This window comes from Haliaeetus leucocephalus, unplaced genomic scaffold (assembly GCF_000737465.1).
Source record: "Haliaeetus leucocephalus isolate CR32 unplaced genomic scaffold, Haliaeetus_leucocephalus-4.0 Scaffold1, whole genome shotgun sequence".
NCBI lineage: Eukaryota > Metazoa > Chordata > Aves > Accipitriformes > Accipitridae > Haliaeetus > Haliaeetus leucocephalus.
In genome coordinates this window covers 18857204-18875998 of record NW_010972437.1, presented here as the reverse complement: position 1 = coordinate 18875998, position 18795 = coordinate 18857204, and the positions used below count along the sequence as shown (strand labels likewise).

At 38.6% G+C, this 18795-nt stretch overlaps 1 protein-coding gene across 1 annotated transcript; it reads right to left on the bottom strand.

Moving 5' to 3' along the window:
• Positions 1-257: 257 nt before the first annotated feature.
• PECR (peroxisomal trans-2-enoyl-CoA reductase) lies at positions 258-18701 on the bottom strand. The gene is made up of 8 exons (XM_010568470.1): positions 18591-18701; positions 15356-15489; positions 7621-7786; positions 6870-6951; positions 4555-4651; positions 2244-2354; positions 1541-1652; positions 258-1418 (listed from the first exon to the last, which is right to left on the bottom strand). The coding sequence occupies exons 1-8, from the start codon at positions 18682-18684 to the stop codon at positions 1330-1332; spliced, it is 885 nt and encodes a 294-aa protein (XP_010566772.1). The 5' UTR covers positions 18685-18701; the 3' UTR covers positions 258-1329.
• Between the last annotated feature and the right edge of the window lie 94 nt (positions 18702-18795).

The following is an 18795-nucleotide window of genomic DNA, read 5'->3' as shown; positions in this document are numbered from 1 at the left end:
GACCACTCAGTTACTAAGGATGTATCAGGAGAAAGTATTTTGGCTCAAACTCCTCCTCCCCCACAAAAGTGGCATTCAGATTTTCATGAAAAAGCAGTCTACATGTACCCATGTAAGTTCCCATGTTTTAATGAAAGACACAAAAGTCAAACATCTTTGCAGAGAACAAACAACTGGCAGAGACTCTTACATTCAATCCTAAATGAAGTATTAAAGAGGTCACTTCCATATCAGCAACTTGATTCCACAAATTTCAGTTGTTACAGCAAACACAGTCACCACTTATTTTTTATATTTTGATTAAAGTTATCAGACATGCCTTAAAGTGAATAAAAAGAAATGAACAATAACAATTCTAGCCTCTTGGAGCAACATATTGCAAGATTTCTGGTTTTTTAAATGGAATCTCTGCATTGATCACAAAAATCACACCTATTTTAGAGACACTGGTGAACAAAATTGTGTTAACATTGTAAGACATCACAGTATGGATAGAAAGCGTTTTAACTGGTAAATGAAGGATTCCGAGTTTCTCCTTTTAACAGTATAGCATACTGCAGAAAGGACTGCAATATACACCACAGCTTTTGCTTCAAGACTTTGCATGTCAAATTGTTGAATCTATACTGTTTTTCATCACTGTATGTTAAAGCTTAAGTTTATTATCAGATTATTCTATTACCAAATATAAGTTGCAGCCAGCTTAACTCCATTATGTTGTTTTATCTGCAAACAATTCAAAACATTCCCAATATGATATGCCATATTAGTTTGAAACATTAATAACAGTATTCTGCCGTATTTTTAATTCTTTTCAGAGAAATACCTACCCCTACTTAGTCTTTAAAATCATTGTTGAACACTCAGTGTGTGGCTGAACAGAAATAGCATAGAGCTAACAGCTACCTCAAGGGTTACCAATGCAACTAATAATAACAGAGATTTAAATTATCTTCTCCCCAAATTCATTCAGAATAGAAGGATTCCGAAACATTCCCTCTCTGCCCCCTTCTCTTCAAAATAAGTATCTTTTTTTATTCACTTCTGACTGAGATTCTTCATTACTTAATGCCTGTACAAATGGAGAATTTCTTTTATACCTTCTCTTCCCAAGAGACTGAATGTTTTCAGGGCAGTGAGTGTTTTCAGAGAAGAAATTTACTATGTACAGCCTTCCAAGTTTTAAATATATACCAATGATAATCAAGGCACTCAATGTAGTTACACAAGAGCAAAAAAAAATATATATTACTGAGAAAAACATGCCCAAATCACAAAACAAGATTATCAGCAAGTATGCAACTGGGAATATGGTGAAATCTCATTCTTTTACAGCTTTGGCTTGAACTTGCCAGAAAGAAACTCTTTAAGCATTTCAGAGTTCTTTCCTTCTGGTGGTGAGGGCCATCTGTCATGATCTGAGGAAAACAAATAAAACAACATACTTAGTTGATTGAGAAACCAAGCATTTTACTTTTGTGTCCTCCCATTGCCCAACTTCAGTCACTTGAAGGGTATTATTTTGTAGCCCATTTCTTACCAGGTATTTCTAGGATCTGGCTATATAAACTGTGGCCACCATCCACAACCATGGTTATCCCAGTTATGTAAGAAGCAGCTGGAGATAGTAGGAAACACACTGCAGAAGAGATCTAACAAAAGAATGACAATTTTAATCTGTCTTAAACTCCTGGGAATTGTTCATAGCAAAGATGCTTGTAAAAACTTTTACAGGCAAGGCATAGCAACATTTCCTACTCAATAATGAAAACCGTAACAGTCTTAAGGCCATCTTTCCAGGCACAAACATCAAGTACATAACAGATGAAAACAGTAAGCTCTCAAAAATCCACATCAGATGCCAAAACTCAAACAAAAAAATTGACCAGTTTATCAAAGATGCACATTCTTGTGGAAGAGAGCTAAGTACTTTTAAGATACACTTTTTTCACATTAATATTCATTCTCTTAGTGCTCCCTGCTGGAAGTCAACCTTTTCAGGAATTAATGTCTACTATGAAACACTTCAGCTATAAGAGGCATCTAAATTAAATTTTCAGTGTAACAGTGACTACTGGTTAAGTCTCCCACTTGGTACTACTACACATTATTACAAGCTTTTTTCTTTTTTAGTATTACATTACGGTGCAAAACTAAGTCTTTTTTTGTTCTCCACATAATAAAGTGGCTTCAAAATAGAGACACAGAAGTAGAAATATTAAAAATGTTCTGAAATACGTTACCTCCTCAGGAACTGCTAACCTCTTGGCAGGAATCTTTGGCACGGTGTTTAACCACATCATTGCACCTTGTTCTCCATAGTTTGCAACAGCAGTTTCCGAAAATACTATTCCCTATTTTAAAACAGCATAGTGAAAATTACGTTCTCCTGCATATGTTTAAACTGTGATAAATGTAAAATTGTGAAGTTGTCATTACTGGTATTTTCTGTGGGATTAAACTATCTGAACAGCACTTGAATGCAAGTTTTTAAATTTAATGGAATGGTATAATTTCTACAAGAAGGTAATTTGGCTGCTAGCCACATCTCTATTCAAGCGCAATAATTCAGATTATTCCAATTCTCCACTGTCACTTCAATAACTATGAAGTGGAGAGTATAAAGAAGAAACTCAGAGACTGTTTTGAAATTACAATCATTTCATATAAACTTACAGCAGAAAACTATAAAGCCCCAAGAACAAGTTCTCAACAGTTTGTTGTAAACCATAAAAACACTAGATTGATTTTATTGTGAATTACGGAAGGGGACAGATTTCACAGTCAGAATTCAGACTCTCCCTACTTAGCTGCTATAGAAATAGGCAACTCTTTGCTCTGATGATCATACAGTCCAGTTTAGACTTCAGAGGCAAGATGAAGGCTACAGCAATGGGGACACAAGGTTACATAGATTAGTTATGACAGAACCTTTAGGACTCAAGTTCAAGTAAGATAAAAAAATTTGAACTCTTCCATGGAGTACATGCTAAGATTTCTATTCTAAGATATCCATGAAATGTGAGTGACTATATTTTGGGAGCTAGGGAAGTAACTCACACGTGAAAGTGGTTTTTTTTAGAATGCATGTTTCCCTCTCTATGCACCCATTCCCTACATGTTACTCTGCTCCTATAAAGCAGTAACAGTTTTGTATGGTTACCACAGACCTAGTGTGTCCATAAAGGTGACAGAAGGATATAAAGTATTACTGTAACTACAACATGGATTTTTGTTACCAGGATAGTAACAAAGCTAGCAAATACTTCTGAAAGAGCCAAACCGCTGAAGCGTTGGCTTGTCAAAAACTTCTTTTGACAAGTGCTATAAAGTATAATTAGTATGATTCATTAGGTAATTAGCATGCCTGAAAAAAATATTCACATAATAATGCTGTCTTAATTACTTACTTCCCCAAGACTTGATAAATCAGAAAAAACAAATAAACAGGAAAAACAAGCAAGTAGATCTTAAAATTTAACAAGTCTCCAGATGAGCTGGGCCTCCAGAGGCTACATAAGAGCCATGACCTGAATGATCATCACACATCTGCCATTAAGCATTCTGTGCTATGCCAAAGAAAGCGAGCCAGATGTTTTAGGACAAGAGGCACAACGAGATATACAGACATCCTACAAAGATAGTAGAAAGATCTTCCTAGGGACCAGTTAAACAAATTTGACACTTAACTATACTGTGAGGTAAGAGAAATTCTGAATGTAGAAGTAACTGGGCAAAGTTTGCCTTTCCTTTTTTGTTTTCAAGGGAATAAATGTGCAAAACAAATTGTGATTAAGAGTGAAGATTACACAAATCAGAATCTCAAATGTCAAACCTAGGGCTTCTATATAACCTCTGTATCTGCAGCACCATGCACTAGAAAATATAGCTGCTCTTTCCATACAGTTATTTAAAACAACTGCTACATGCTACCTACTTCCTCAGAAATGTGAGGTAGGCATATTTTAGCTGACCTGTATAGCGGTTTCCTGTCTGCATATATTTGACAAGAAAAAAATCAGAACACACATTTTTACATATAATTTCTTTGAGAGAAGGTCCACTCCAAATAGTCTTTTTATGCCTAAAACTAGTCTAACTTAACATGTAGCATAACTTTGTAAAGACAGGTAGAAATCATCAGCATACCTGAACCTCAAATAGAAAAAGTTTTGTGAACTCAGAAATAATGTACTCATTACTGAAACACAAAGCATTTGGTAATTTTATGTCAAGGGTTTGTAAGACAGGTTACCAACTCCTCCCAGGTATCAATTCATTAAGCTAGGAAAAAAACCCAAGAATGCCAAGTTAAAGCAGAAAGCAGAAGCCATTTTATCCCACATCTCTGGCTCGTCATCCAAACAGTACAAAACACTCTCAAATGATCTGAAGAACATAGATGAGGGAATTATAAATAAATAAATAAATAAATACATAAATAATCCACAAACAGTTACAGACTATAGGTTTTAAAAACCCTTTTGGTCTGAAAGTTTTAACCATGAACACATATGATGGCTAAGTTTAATCAGATCATTTGCCATTACTTACAGGAGCAACACTGTTGATTCTTACTCCGCTGTGGGCCCATTCTAAAGCTAGAGTCTTGGTTAGGTTATTCACTGCAGCTCTTGCAGCTCCTGTATGCCTATTGAGAAAAGAAAGCAAAAGAAATATCTGTTCCCTCAGCTAACAGTGCCCAATGTTAATTCTACCACAGCCTCACTAGGGTAGTCAGAGTAGCTTTCTATGACTGGACCAAGCATCTGAGAGAGATGTTCTAGTTTGCAAGTTTGACCATAGCTTCACAGTTCAAACAAGCTATGCTATGATTTCCTGTAATTTCTGGAAATACTTACCATCTCTTCCACAGCGTAACACAGGATCAGCTACATTCTACTGCAGAAGCAGGCTTATAAAATGAAAAACAACTGGAGGCAAAGTTCAAACTGTGTAAAACTACGAAAGCTAGGCTGCATAGGTAAAGAAACACTTGGAAGGACAGTGGTCTGAAAAATAGTTTAGATCTTCTGACAAACATGATTAAAATAAGCCACTATTCAAAAATTGCTATAGACGGATGGAGATAGAGATGACCATAGGCAGAGTGATCTCACACACTTTGCTGCTATAGGACACTAGTCTGAAATGATTACAAGTTTGAACAAATACAGACAAAATTACTGCAGTGAATAACGGACAGTGGGACTCAGAGAAAACTAACAGAGTTTAGTTCCTTTAGCCTAGCAAAACAGAGGAGATAGATACAATAGATTCTCAGATACCAGGAAAGGAATAAGGAACACTTAAGAAAAACATAAGAAAACCCAACTTATTCATACATTTAGGCCAGAAATAAATAACTTCCAGGTACACTATAAGCAAACAAACTTGACTAGTTTTATGTTCAAAACTAATACTTACGAAAAACTGTATCAGGTGATTTTTGGCATGAGTGGTGGCTGGACTTGTAAAGGCAAGTCTTTTTCAATAGTATATTTCTAAAACAAGTATCAGTTCAACAGGAATTTAATTTGAGAGTAGTTTTGTCTATCCATCTACATCCACACGCAACAGTTATTTGGGAAATTTTTTTCCACTATTAGTCAGAATTAGTTTTTTTATCTCTTGGTTCAACTCTCAAATATAGCTTCAGCCTATTTGCTGTGACAATTCAATGAGACTTAACCAGAGTGGAGAAACTCAAATAATTGTAGCTTCAGCACCACCCTGTGGATCTCTAAATTTATTTGTACTGCCAAGAACAAGTAAGAAAATATTTTGCTGTTCCTTAAAAATTTTAAATTTTGGAAACTTTCAACACTGAATCAGGACAAAGAGTGGTAACGTAACATTTGCTCAAACTATATTTTTATATTTTCTTCAATAGAAACTCAATTTCAAAGTTTAAAAAAATAGGCAGTTTCAAAGAAGAAATTCAGACTTTTTTCAATTAAGAAACTGTCAGAAAGCAGCACTTTGATAACTTCAAAATTTCCTTTGAAAAGAACTGAAACAATTCATTTTCTGAGCACTATTTCTATTTCAACAAATTGGAACTTTTTGGTGGAAAAGTTTCAAACAGGAAGACTCCTGCTCACCCCCATTTTGAGGATAAAGAAATTTGAACAAATATAGTACACATAGGGATATGGAGAGGATGCTGCATATTCATGTAGACAGCTGTGATCATTTGTGTCAGTATAAAAGAACTACAAATGTGGTAATATGTTTGTACCCGTGAGCCTTCTCCCAGTCAAAAAATGAGCAGAGCAAATAGAACCCATTCTCTGCATCAGAGACCTTCTCCAAGAAAGATGGCTACAAAGCGAGAGTAAAAAGGAAAATGGGAAAGGCAGGAATTACGTGACTCAAAGGACAAAGACAAAACCTGGTAACATACTAGAAATGTTCCTCCTAGTCCCCTGTTCCCAGTCCAACTCCCATAACTCATTACACCATCAAGACCTGTAAACTAACAGTAGAAGAAAACAACAGGTGCCAAGCTCTTGCAAACCCTCCAGAAATTTGGAGAGAGAACAAGTAAAGGTTACATTTCAGTGCAACTAGTCCCCCTAGCATACCACTTCCAGTGAAAGCTTCACTGGCAAGTCTTGCTTCATAGTTTCTTACAAACAAGTTGACAGAGACCAGAGATGCCATTTACTCCTCTAGTCTCTACTGAATTAATAAGAGATCCCCACACATAGAGCCAAGTGATACTATTGCTCTCTCTTGACCTAACTACCGTATTTCTATACTCTACTGCTGCCCAGTGCACACCTTTCTAAAATGAAGTATTCAGGAGCAATTAGTACTTCTAGGGGAAAAAATATAGGAAAATGTAAAAATAAAATATGTATTACGACATTCCAGGAAGCCCATTTCTCACGGCAGCAGTAATGTTGACAATGACTCCACCATGTTCCTCCATCCAGGCATTGTACACTGTATGAAGGAGGAAGATAACCTTAAATATCAGAAGAAATGCATACAAATGAACTTGCCAACTGGAAGCCAAATTTGGAGCCTTAACTCCAATTACACTACACATTTCCCGTGCAGATATAGATACACAATCTGCTCTTCGTACCATAGCCTCACCACTGGATTGGTGAGATAACAGGTGCGGTCCAGGTAAGGCTCAATGTTTGTCAAGAAGCCTTTTGGTGGCAATCAAGATTTCATGCTTCCATGTAAATTACTTTCATTTCCACATTCCCAATGCTATCTGAGAATCACATATCATATTTAAATTTAACTTTAAATTTACATTCCTAATGGGAGAGAAATCTTTTCCTGTTACACACAGTGAATACAGGCCACAGAAGTTAAGTGGCTTTCCTATAGTCTTTTAAATGAGTATCCAAGCCAAGTGACTCACCAAACCTGGCCTTAACCAGAAGATCATACTTGCCTAAATGTACGCTTGTATATATGAACAAATGTAACGTACAGTTTAATATAAAGCTTTGGATGAGATTCATGGAAACAAATATCTGCTGTCAGAGAAGTGTGTGAAAAAAGAAGGTAGGGAAACTTTACATTTCTTGTCTGCTGGTATTGCTGTAAAGAACAAAACAATTAAACAAAAAAGGCTTAATGGTCAGTCCTTACCTGCTTTGCAGCAGTAGAAGGTCCCTGTCAGATTCGTGTCTATCACAGCATTCCACCCTTTTGCACGGATGGCTTCAGAAGAACTTGAGAATTGGCCGCCTCCATTATTCACCAGGAAGTCAATCTTCCCATGCAGACTCAGTGTAGACTTCACCAAAGCTTCTACCTGAAACAATATTTGTTAGTGTGGTATGCTGATTAAGCTATCTACCCAATTTGATTCTCAGACAGTATTTTCTCTCTCATGTCCTTTTCACACATAAAGAGGAGGTACCAGCCTTCAGAGAGGCTGGAAGATTGGTATGACAGGTTTAGTCAGCCAAGAAGGATTGGGCTGAGTCCATGTTTACTTAGGAAATCTTCCTGGTATAATGCAGGTGCTACACAGAATACCAGCACTGAAAGAAGGGGATTTAAGCTGCTGAAGGTTTGTAAAAACACACACACACACAAAAACCTGCTACTTAAGACCTACTAAGAATCTCCTGACATTTTTCACAAGGGTGAGGGTGTTCACATCAGATGGTGGAAGAGTTCCATATAAGGTAGCTACTGGGTTTTTTTTCTGACCCGTATACCTGAGCATTTTAAATAGAAAACATAAGTCATCTTGTGAAGTTTTAACATTCTCATCTAGAAGTTTTGTACATTCACTAAAGCTCTGACATATGAGTTGGCAACTGCCAATCTTCTTACACAGACGAGGAAGGTTAGTCTGCTACCCTACAAAACCTGAACTCTAAAAAGTGCTGGAAATACTACAAGTTGTCTTCTTCAGCAAAACAAAAGTGAATATTTGATTAAGCAGATACCATCTGACTATAAGCAGGATGAATACTTATGATTAAGAGCACCGTCTGGCACTACTTACCTTTGGGTACTCTGAGAAGGTATTAACAGCAAATAGCAACAGACATTTTATTCACTCACTCAACAAGCTGTCAGTGCAGAAAAGGAGTGGCTTAAGTTCATGTAGAAGGAAAGAGATTTTGAGAACCTAAACCTAGTTCTAACACTGACCTAATATGAGCTACAGGCTGTGAGCTAAGCCTTTTACATTGTCTTCTGTTTTGGAAGTACAGCAGTTTTATCACACACACTAAACACAAGAGAACTTCTGGAGGGGAATGTATTTCAAAGCATTCAAAGATTTTACAGATACCAAAGCTGATGTATTTTTCCTATTACAAGATAGTAATAAGAACTCTATAGCAACTGCTTAATAATTTAACCTTTATCTCAAGAACCAGGGTAAATGGGACAACATGACTGTTTCCTGCTTACATTACCTATTATAACTAGATACCATGCATCACTTATTCCTACTCAAGCATATATAAAAAGTTAATCCAGCATCTGTGGTCAAAGAAAACACAGACCAAAAAAAAACCTAAAAAACAAGCAGCAGGAGCAATGCTGCTGCTGAAACAGATTTGATTAGGGGAAGGATATCAACCAGCCTTCCTCTGTATTGAGTTAGCAGTAAAAAACATCAGAAATAAAAGAACAAGCAATGCATGATCTGTATCTCACCAAGAGTGCCACCAACTCAGTCTCATAAATAGCTGCCTTACATCTTGTGCTGCTAACAGTTCAGGATGGTTTAACAGGATAGTATGGACCCTGTAAGGATGCATCTCTCTGAAGAAGAAAACCTAAATATATAGTGAGTGAAGCCTGATTGAAAAATAATGCCTGCTGAGAAAAAATGCCTTAAGAAAATAATTTTAATACCTAAATCACCATCTTTAAGTTCTGAATGTCATCTTATTCCTCACATCAGTCACTGCAGCTTGTGGGATCTGAGGGAAAAGAAACCACAAAAAACCTCAAAACACCTGTGACAGCGGTCCCAAACCCATGACTGGTGAGAACCACCATGCCACACTAAGACTTCCAGGTTTGCTCACAACCAGAGAAAACTAAGTTATCTGTCACTAGGCAGCAAAAGTTGTGCTTTGCTCAGCAATATCAAACTCTTCTCCTTGTCAGCCTGAGAATCTTGCTTTGAATATTGTTCTCCATAAGTCACTGAAGTGTGGGCTCATTTATGGAAGAGAAATGGTTTCAGTACAAGGAATGTTTGAACAGACTAAGGCTATTCAGGCTGGGGGTGGGGAGGGAAGAGAGAGAGAAAAAAGGCAAAATGCTAAGAATCGTAAAAAAACCTCAACAAACAACAAATTAACAGAAGAAAAATCCCCTAAGAAGGGACATTACAAGCAAGTTTTCAACAGGTGGACAAAATCTGCTATGACCTATCAATTCAAAATGGTTCACATGTTGTATTCTAAGAAACTCTGTTGTTGTTCCTACTTGTCACACCATATTCTCAGGGCAATAAAAAAACCCCAACAAACGCATATCAGTTCTGCTTTCCAAAAGCTAGGAAAGGCTAGCAAGCTCTCCTGTGACAGCTCAGATGGCTCCAACTGTAGCAATCTTCACAATGTCTTCTATGTTGTAGAGAAAGCATCATTGCAGTGCTTCTCACAATTACAGTAAAGACGGTGACAGCAGCCACCAGCACAGTGAGGAAGAGAGTCTATTGGAACCCATTTAAATCACAGTGAGAACTAAAGAAGATTCCTTTCTATTCCTAATCAAAAACCACACAGAAAGAACTTCATAAAAAAGCTATTAAAGACTCTCTCCAGAAGCAAAGCAAAACCGCACAAGGTAGAGCTAACAGTTTAGAACGTTCTTCTGAAAAAAGACTGAAAAGAACAAAATCAGGCACTTCAGACATAACCAGAAGACTGGAGCTCTTCAATAAGGAACTCTTTTGTGCGACTGCAACTCAAAAGTATTATTCAGTAGCACACTTCCATGATGTAACTGAGATGACAGTAGTTGCTGACACAGAGAAAAGGGACAAATGTCCACATGCATTCACAGGTCACCTTGAACTTCAGTAAAACTCAACAGGCAAACTATCTACTACAGAGTGTTAGAGATTTGCTCTTCGGGGACTAGCACTAGTAGGCATTCTTGCACAGTGATAACAGGTATTTTTACTTTGTGTTATTGCTGTGTTATTTTAAAGTATGACAACAGGAATCTCTTATCCACAGCTCCCCACCAAGCCACAGTCTTCCACTACAGGCTTCACACAGACAGGCATTAAGGATTTATAAGCCAATTGAAACTATGCTAGCTATAAAGTTTACTGGAAAATAAAAGCTACTACTGAACTCAGACACAAGATAAGTGCTAAATAATACTGTACTGAGTCTGTCTCAAGAAGTCTTGTTTGTCAGATGTCCAAGTGATAGATTTTAGCCTTGGGGTCTGGTCCAGCAGCAGTTGTTGTTGCTGGAGCTTGAGTATGGACAGAATTCTGAATTGCTGATTTCAAGAAGAGCAGTGGCCTACTAGAAGTACAAGGTTTTATCTTCCACTTACCTGGATATGTCTTCTACTTACCTAGATGCTAGTTCAAGAAATGTTTGTCCAGAGCATATAGCACAAAGGCTTTACAAGGGTAAAAAGTTCCTCGCGTCTTTCTTTCCCCCACCTACAGATTTGCTGTAGCTCAACATTTAAGATACACAAACACATGCTTCCCCTTCCCAACGCCTACAAAGATAAATAGAAAGCTCTTTTTACAACAGAAAAAGGATGGGGTCTCTCTCCTCCACTCTGGCCACCGTTACACTGAGGCACTGGAATTAATTAATTAGATCCTTGGATTTTGGGAAAAGAGCTTGGTTTGAAAACATGCACACACACAGACAGCTGTCTGGCCTGCATCTCAGGAAGAGCAAACTGACCTGCTCTTGTTATGTTCAACACATTACGTGAGCAGTGCTAGAAAATATCCAAATAATTAAAATCACTTCAACTTCATAATCACTAAGAAGCAGTATTGATCACTACATATACTCCAGACCACAGGATAAGGGACAGGTGCACAATCAGTGCTTCAGGATAAGGCCCTATGAAGACAGAACATAGAAACCTCATGTGTTCTTACCGGCATCCCAGAACCTTCTACTCTTCCATCTTTAAAAACAAAACAGGTTTGTAATCCTTTACAAAACACTCAATGGAAAACTAGCCAAAAGTACCAGCAGCAAACTCGTGACAGAAATAAGCCTGACAGGTTATGCAGTGGTTGAAAATCCTCTATCAAGCAAGATTATTTCTTGCACATTAAATGAAAAGTAAGCTTTGCTAGAAAATAGAAAGCAAAAGGGCCTCTGAGGATGAAGATTAAGAGACTTAAAAATGTGAATTCATTAAGCTATTCCCATGATATACGCCATCAAGCTTCTGCAGCAATTAATTCACTGCACCTTCTTTGACTCTTCCTAGGCCATAAAGAACTCTAACAGACATATCGCACTATATGCTAAGGGATGAATCTTCTAATGCTTGAATTTCACAAATCCAAACTAGGGCACACAAGAGGAATGAGCTGTGTCATCTTCAAAGCAGGTCAGTTACTTTAAGATTTGCAATAGGAGGGGAAAAAAAAAAATCATCTGGCAATTTTGAAAGCACTTTCATCTTTCTTAGATTTCCTCTATTCAAAGTCCCTCCCCTCAGTTTGCCTGATTACAAAATTAAAACCAGGACAAAATTCATAGGGGCCTCTAGAGAAACACAGAACAACTGATGGAGGGATAAGGAAAAAAAAAAAAGAAAAGGCATGCTACGGTAAGAAGATGGCTTGTTCCTACAGGTGATCACAGTGGCTTCCTTTAAGAGAAAGATTTACTCTTAGAAAGGTTTCAGTGAGATGTCAAAGAAAAGGATATACTAAATGAATTATGTAGTTCTTCAGGAAGCTTCCTGGGCTTTGTAGCTTGTGATGGATCAGTGCTGACATCTAAGGAGGCTTGAACTCCCAAGTTTTTTTCCCTTGTTGAAACATTTATAAGGTCTTTCTCCTTCACACATTCTTTGGTACCTGAAAAAGAGGATGTAACGACTCACAGGGAATACTTGTAGAGGCTGTCCTCTCTACCCAACAATGTGCTTCTGTGAATTTCTGAGGTAAATACTCTTCACTCATACTAAGCTGAAACCAGACAATGAGTTGTAAAGCTATTAATGAGTAGCATATGGAGCCAACACAGTTGTACAAGTCTTGTTTCTTTAAATGCCCTCTCACCCCATCTTCCACTGTAAACAGGAAGCTACTCCTGTATTTGTGAAAATGCTGAAGTGAGCCATATTGCTGTGTTGCCTCTACTCAAGATTTACCTCCTAGGCCAGAAAAATCCTTCACCACGTCTTTTACTGATCCCTGTTCCTGACTCCAAGTCCTAGGCACTAAACTTTAGGTTAAGAATGGAATAGGTTTTGAAAGTGGATGTATGATGCCTTTGAATAGAAGTAAAAGCCCAGAAGTACTTTTCATCTAGTCTCTGCAAGGTAATCAAGTGCAAATTAGAAAAAAAGTATTCACCATTGCTGCCCTTAGAAAATATAATAAATAAGCAATAGTGAGCAGTGGGTTGTGGAAAACCTGCCACATCCCTCAGTTCTAAGTTCTGATCGTTTTTAGCAGTGTAAGTTACCGACTGATAATGTAAGTTTATCTAGCTTCAACTTACAAACACCAAGCACCTAAGTGTAAGGAAGTGCTATCCTCACTACAAATTTAAAAGCTGAAAACGTGATCCACGTATTTCTGGTCCAATAGTAATTTGTAGAAATTAAGTAATAAGTGACCAGGATTTAGCAATCTTTGAGAATCTCAGCATTAAAGAGCTAAGGGAAGAGGACAGAGCCAGAAAAACAGAGAGCTAAAGAACCAAGATCACAAGATGCCTCTAACCGGTAAAAATATCTGGTCTTGGAGAGGGGCATCTGGAATGGATAAATATTTGTTTAGCAGGTACACGTAAGTTCTTATGTTAATACGCAACAGAAATTGCATTCTTTATTCAAAACTTCCACAAAAGGCTTATGAAATTTTCACAGTGATTTTTTTCTAAATAGGACTTCAACAGAAAGAAGTAAGAGCAGTTGGAGAACTGAATTGAGTCAAACTATAAGACTGAGTCAATGACCGAAAAATTCAAGACTGGAGTTTAATCTACCTTATTCCTCTCAACGCTGTCTTCAATAGATACAGATATAAAAATGACAATGGTTTATGAGAACTTCCACTGGCAGGGGACACCTGATAGAGGCTTCTCCAATATTGTATGAAAAGTTCTAAGAAAGTTCTGGTGTGTCTGTAAATGAGTAGAGCTGAAAACTAAACTGGAAACAAGACAATTCTATGATGAAACTGCAGGGTAATAGCAAAGACAGAAGTTTCTCCAAGTATCAGCATGGCTACCAGTAACACAAAATAATGCCTAAACACTTTACACAGCACTACAAAAAAGGATTTAAAAGCACCTTCAAAAAAGTCTCCAAAGCCATCTAAGGCTGTTTTATCAAATATGTATTTAGCTACACTTAATAAACAGGAAACAAAGAAGGAATGGTAGTTTGTTTAGTGGAGATTAACTCATTTCACCATCCAAGCCCTCTACCATCTCACGGAACACTGCAGTTCCCACTAAATCATTTTTAAACTGATGCAGAAATAAGATTCACCTGCAGAAGGCTATTAAGCATGCCAGAGTACTTTCTGCAAGAACACTGATGTGAAAGAAGGCTTAAACTTTTTCTCTCTCTTTACCTTTAATCATGTAAGTTGCCCTCTGACATCTGTCACAACCTATTATATCGCACTGCTGATGCTAGTAAATACAAACCTAAAATTCAATGGTAGGTGAAGTGACATACTGCACAGCCCCACGGTTCATCTCCTTCAGGAGAGAAAGTCTAAGTATATCACTATAAATATTTTATGGCATGAGCTGTTCCATAAGGGAAGAATTTTATTTTTTATTTGCTTTATGGTTGTATATTAGGAAATTTCCAGAATCTACACAGCTACTGAAGGTCATTAATATTTCGTTAAGTTATGCTAGAATTTAACAGAGACTTTGAAAGGTTAAGAAAAATGTAGCAATCAGTGGTTACTAGAATATTTTCTAGCTGTCTTCAATAAGTCAAAAGTCCAACCTGATGCTGGACTTTTAAATGTTTAATTACACGGATTAAAAAACTTAGGAGGTGAATGCAGACTTCTGAAGAAACTGGATTAAATACTTTTGCTCTTGATCTTCCATTTTTTTGTAATATAAAGAAAAAAACTCAACTGGGATAGTAGTAGTTTGTAATGGCACACCTCAAATTGTAACCAAAATTGAAACACGACTAAAAATAATAACTGTGGTGCTTTTTTGCTTTAATACAAGCAAAACTGACAATGCAGGCCACTTGTGTCAAGTCACAAGGTTGAGATTCCATGCTATGACTTTGTGTTTGAAGGAACTATTCTGAGGTCTCCATCTTCACAAGTTAACGCCCCCTCATTGCCATCACAGAAATGTGACACAGAACCATGCTAAGTGGGCTCCAGCTCGGCTGTATAACATCCCAGTTCCCAAGGCCTCCCTCTCTCAGAAATATCTGAAATACGTATGCATGGTCAGAAAAATATTTGCCATTACAAATGCTTTCTCGCTTAGCTGGCTAAAAAATGGTCTTCCCTTGGAAAGCACATCTTTATCTAGATCAATTTAACAGTGCTTTACTGCACCTTTCCCCAGATCTAAGCCACTTTTGACAAGGCCAAAGACGACCTTTGGAGATCTGAGAATTTATATATACAATAACCTTTTGACATGTTAAGCCCCAGAACAAGATCACTAGTCTTTACCTCATCTTCTTTGCGGATATTACACTGTATGGGAGTCACTTTGGCAGGACACATGGAAGAAAATGTATTATTCAGTTCTTCTGCAGCAGCTTTTAATCGGTCAAATTTACGAGAGGCAATAACAACACTGCAACCTGTAGAGACAAAATTAAACATCCTTCAGCTAACATAATTAAAATTACAGTTATGCTAGTTTTTTAATAAGATCATGGAGATATCTTGTAGGATGTGCATTTATTAGTCACTGACTAGAAGATACAGTGTTGAAGTTCTTGTAAGAGAGAGAAATGACTGATATCAGATGCTTCTCAGCAACAAGATCCCACTGTGCCAGGAAAAGAGCAATCAAAAAACTGTCCATGAGGTTCCCTCTCCTTCCTGCAGAAGGGAAGATAGCCTGTGAGTTGCAGAGTCAGCAAAGTAGCTTTCAGACATCACTTTTGCTGCCTCTGCTCACAGCTGCCTCATTTATCAATTATGTGATTTAAAGATGTTTCAGCAGATCTTGATTACCAAAAAATGCTTGTTCCTAAAACCACAAATATAATCTAACTGTATGTCTAGCTGTAATTTTGACTAGCAGTGAGCAAATGTAACACTGCTTTTTAACCCTACAGAGTCCGAAGGAAAGGATGATAGCCTCACGAGATTATTTCCTATCTGCAGACTATAGACAGCAGGAACAGAGGCTTCCCTGTGGCACCGCCACACTCTGTAGAATCCTAGCTCAGAAAGGAGAGGAAAAAACTAGGCAGAACCTCAAGTCTTCTGTTTTTTTCAGCATTTGGAGGCAGAAGGACTCATTCTACAGAGAAAAACAATGCAGGTGCCAAATTAATAGCAAGCACTTACACTACAACCATTCTAGTTTCTTCTGTCACACCAGTGGACTCAGGACAGCTTTAAGGCTTCAGTGATTGCTACTACATAGACTAAAACAGACCACAGCCAATTAATTCCTAGAGCAAATCCAGCAGGCGTGTAATTTCATATTATGGGTAAAACAAATTACTAGCTTCTCCTGCCAAGCAGGCAAGGACATCTTGCTCCCAGTTCCCTCCTTCCATAATCTCAGCACCACAGCAGAAGCCATCCCTTCCTCATAACAGCTCTGCTGCTCATCTGCTTTAACACGAACCAATTCAACACCCTCAAACAGACAAAAAAAAAAGTTAACATCTTGCCAGGTGGGTTTTTTTTTTTCTTCCTTTGTTGCTATTTTACTGAGTGGAATTTGGCCTATCGTGATCAAACAAACACCAGAATCAACTCAAAATAACTAGTGGGAGTAAAGAGCAGCAAGCTGTTCATTTGGCTCAGGCTGTCTTGTGAAACTATACGTAAAACTGGAAAAAAAAAAAAAAAAAGGAGTTGAATTCTTCCAGAAGGAAGTGCTGCAACTACATATCCCTAGGAATGGGAGGTTCACCTTCAATCAGTGGCTGTCTTAAAACAACACGTGTAAAGATACTAGTCTCTGACGTCTCCTGATTTTTTAAATGAAGAAGTCAAATCACCTGCACAACCACCTGACTAACACAGAGGAGAGTTCATAAAATGGCACACAATTACCGATTAAAACAAAATATTAAAACACAGCAGCACAGTTATATTTATCAACTCAAATTGTTATCAATGCACATACTGATATAGAATAAGGTCCAGTAAAGACTATATTTTTGTTAAGTACGCTAACTGCAGGAGAGGGAGATTCTAACTCACTGAGGAACACTGGATACCTACTGTACAAGCCTACACTGCTTCACTTATTTTTCTTCACAAAGAATGACCAGTCCATTTCCTGATAGGGTCAGGGGAAAGGGGCACAAGTTTCCAGAAGAAAGGTTTAAATCTGTCCAGAAGGCTTCAAAGAAGGCAAGTTATAAAAACAATGTACACCATGACTGGCATTATCTGTCACTGCTCCTACAGGTATTTCCTCTCTAGCCAGCCCCCCTCCAAAAAAATACAGCCTAAAGAGCAAGGTGTACATGGAAATAGTTCCCGGCCATCTTCTTGTCAGGAGTAGCCAGCAAGTCTGCAGGAAAGGAAGGTTACTCAGACTTAAGCCATAACTCTTTCTTTATTTTCTCACATGTGCTTTGTAGAGATTTGCAGCCTTGTTTTCTATTTAGGATGTTACGGACACACACTTTTGTTATTTGTATTTTGCTTGAGAAAAATAATGCAGATCAAATTAAATACAATTTTAAGGTAATTGGGTAACATCATCAATCAACAGTGCGATGATGCTTAAAAAGCACCTCTTTAAGGGAGCATGTAAGGACATCTTAAAAAAATGCTTAGTTCCCCAGTAATAAAAAGGTAACAGAACTAACCCCTCACTTCAGCTCTACAAAGCAAGTGGAAAGCTGAGATGACAAAGGCCAGGAGAGGCAGAGATGTCTCCCAGCACACCATCTTAACAAAGAAAGCTCTTTAATATGCAGTGGAATGGCGTGGTACACATTTCAACAGCGCAAAGCATGAGGAGCCTGGCACTGTGAGGCATAATGCTAGTGTTGGTATTTTGAAGACAGTGACACAATCACGAGAATAAACATTATCTGAAAACAGTCTGATGTCGATGATCCCTAGCACTTATGTTGAAACTGCAGAAAAGGTGTTGCAAGGTGGATGACTCAGAAGAGTGCCTTTCACTCCAGATTTTACCACTTTTCCATAATCAGCACAGAAGGAGAACCCACAAAGCGCACGCTGAAGATGTACGTTAACTTCAGGACATTTCTGTCACAAGCACTGAGAGAGAAGCACCATTTCTCTAAGCTTACTGTGCAGACAAGAGTTCAAAACCATACTATTTCGTAAGACTCAGTTCAACGACCAGATAATCCTCCAGGTAAACAAGACGAAAACTCACTTAAGAGGGAGAATGAGAGAAAGGGCCCAGGTTTAATATAACCTCACTTTGACCGCTGTATTTAAAACAGCGCATCTTTTAAGTGCCAGCGGGTCAAAAGACATAGCCCCACGTCAACCTCACCTCGCTCTCGCCATTCACTGACTCCTGTCACAACGTCCCACCCATAAACTCCTCACACGCACGCTCCCCGAGCGCTGCCTACCCCCAAAACGCACCACAACCCCCGAGCACTCCCTGACCCGCCTCCTCAAACTCCATCCCCCGCCTTCACCTCACGCCCGGCCCTGCTCCCCCCAACACCCACCTTGCCCCGTTGCCCCACCGGGGCTCCCTGAGGAGCCCCGCGCCCACCTAGCGCCAGCAAGTCGGCGGCGATGGCCTTGCCGATGCCGGTGCCCCCGCCGGTAACGATGGCCACCCGCCCGCGGAACAGCTCCGCCGCCATCTTTCTCGCCCGCCCGCCCCTCCCTCACAGAGCGGCCCGCACAACGGCCGCCACCACCCCCGCCACGTGACGAGAGGCCCCGCCCGCTCCCGCCAGGGCTCGGCGCCGGGG

What these genes read in the sequence shown, in the direction of transcription:
- PECR (XM_010568470.1), bottom strand. Translation starts at nt 18,684, where the DNA reads ATGGCGGCGGAGCTGTTCCGCGGGCGGGTGGCCATCGTTACCGGCGGG. An exon ending in GGTTAGCAGTTCCTGAGGAG is followed by an intron (nt 1,653 to 2,243) that starts GTAACGTATTTC and finishes TTCTTTTGTTAG; the next exon opens with ATCTCTTCTGCAGTGTGTTT. An exon ending in CCAGATCCTAGAAATACCTG is followed by an intron (nt 1,419 to 1,540) that starts GTAAGAAATGGG and finishes TGTTTTCCTCAG; the next exon opens with ATCATGACAGATGGCCCTCA.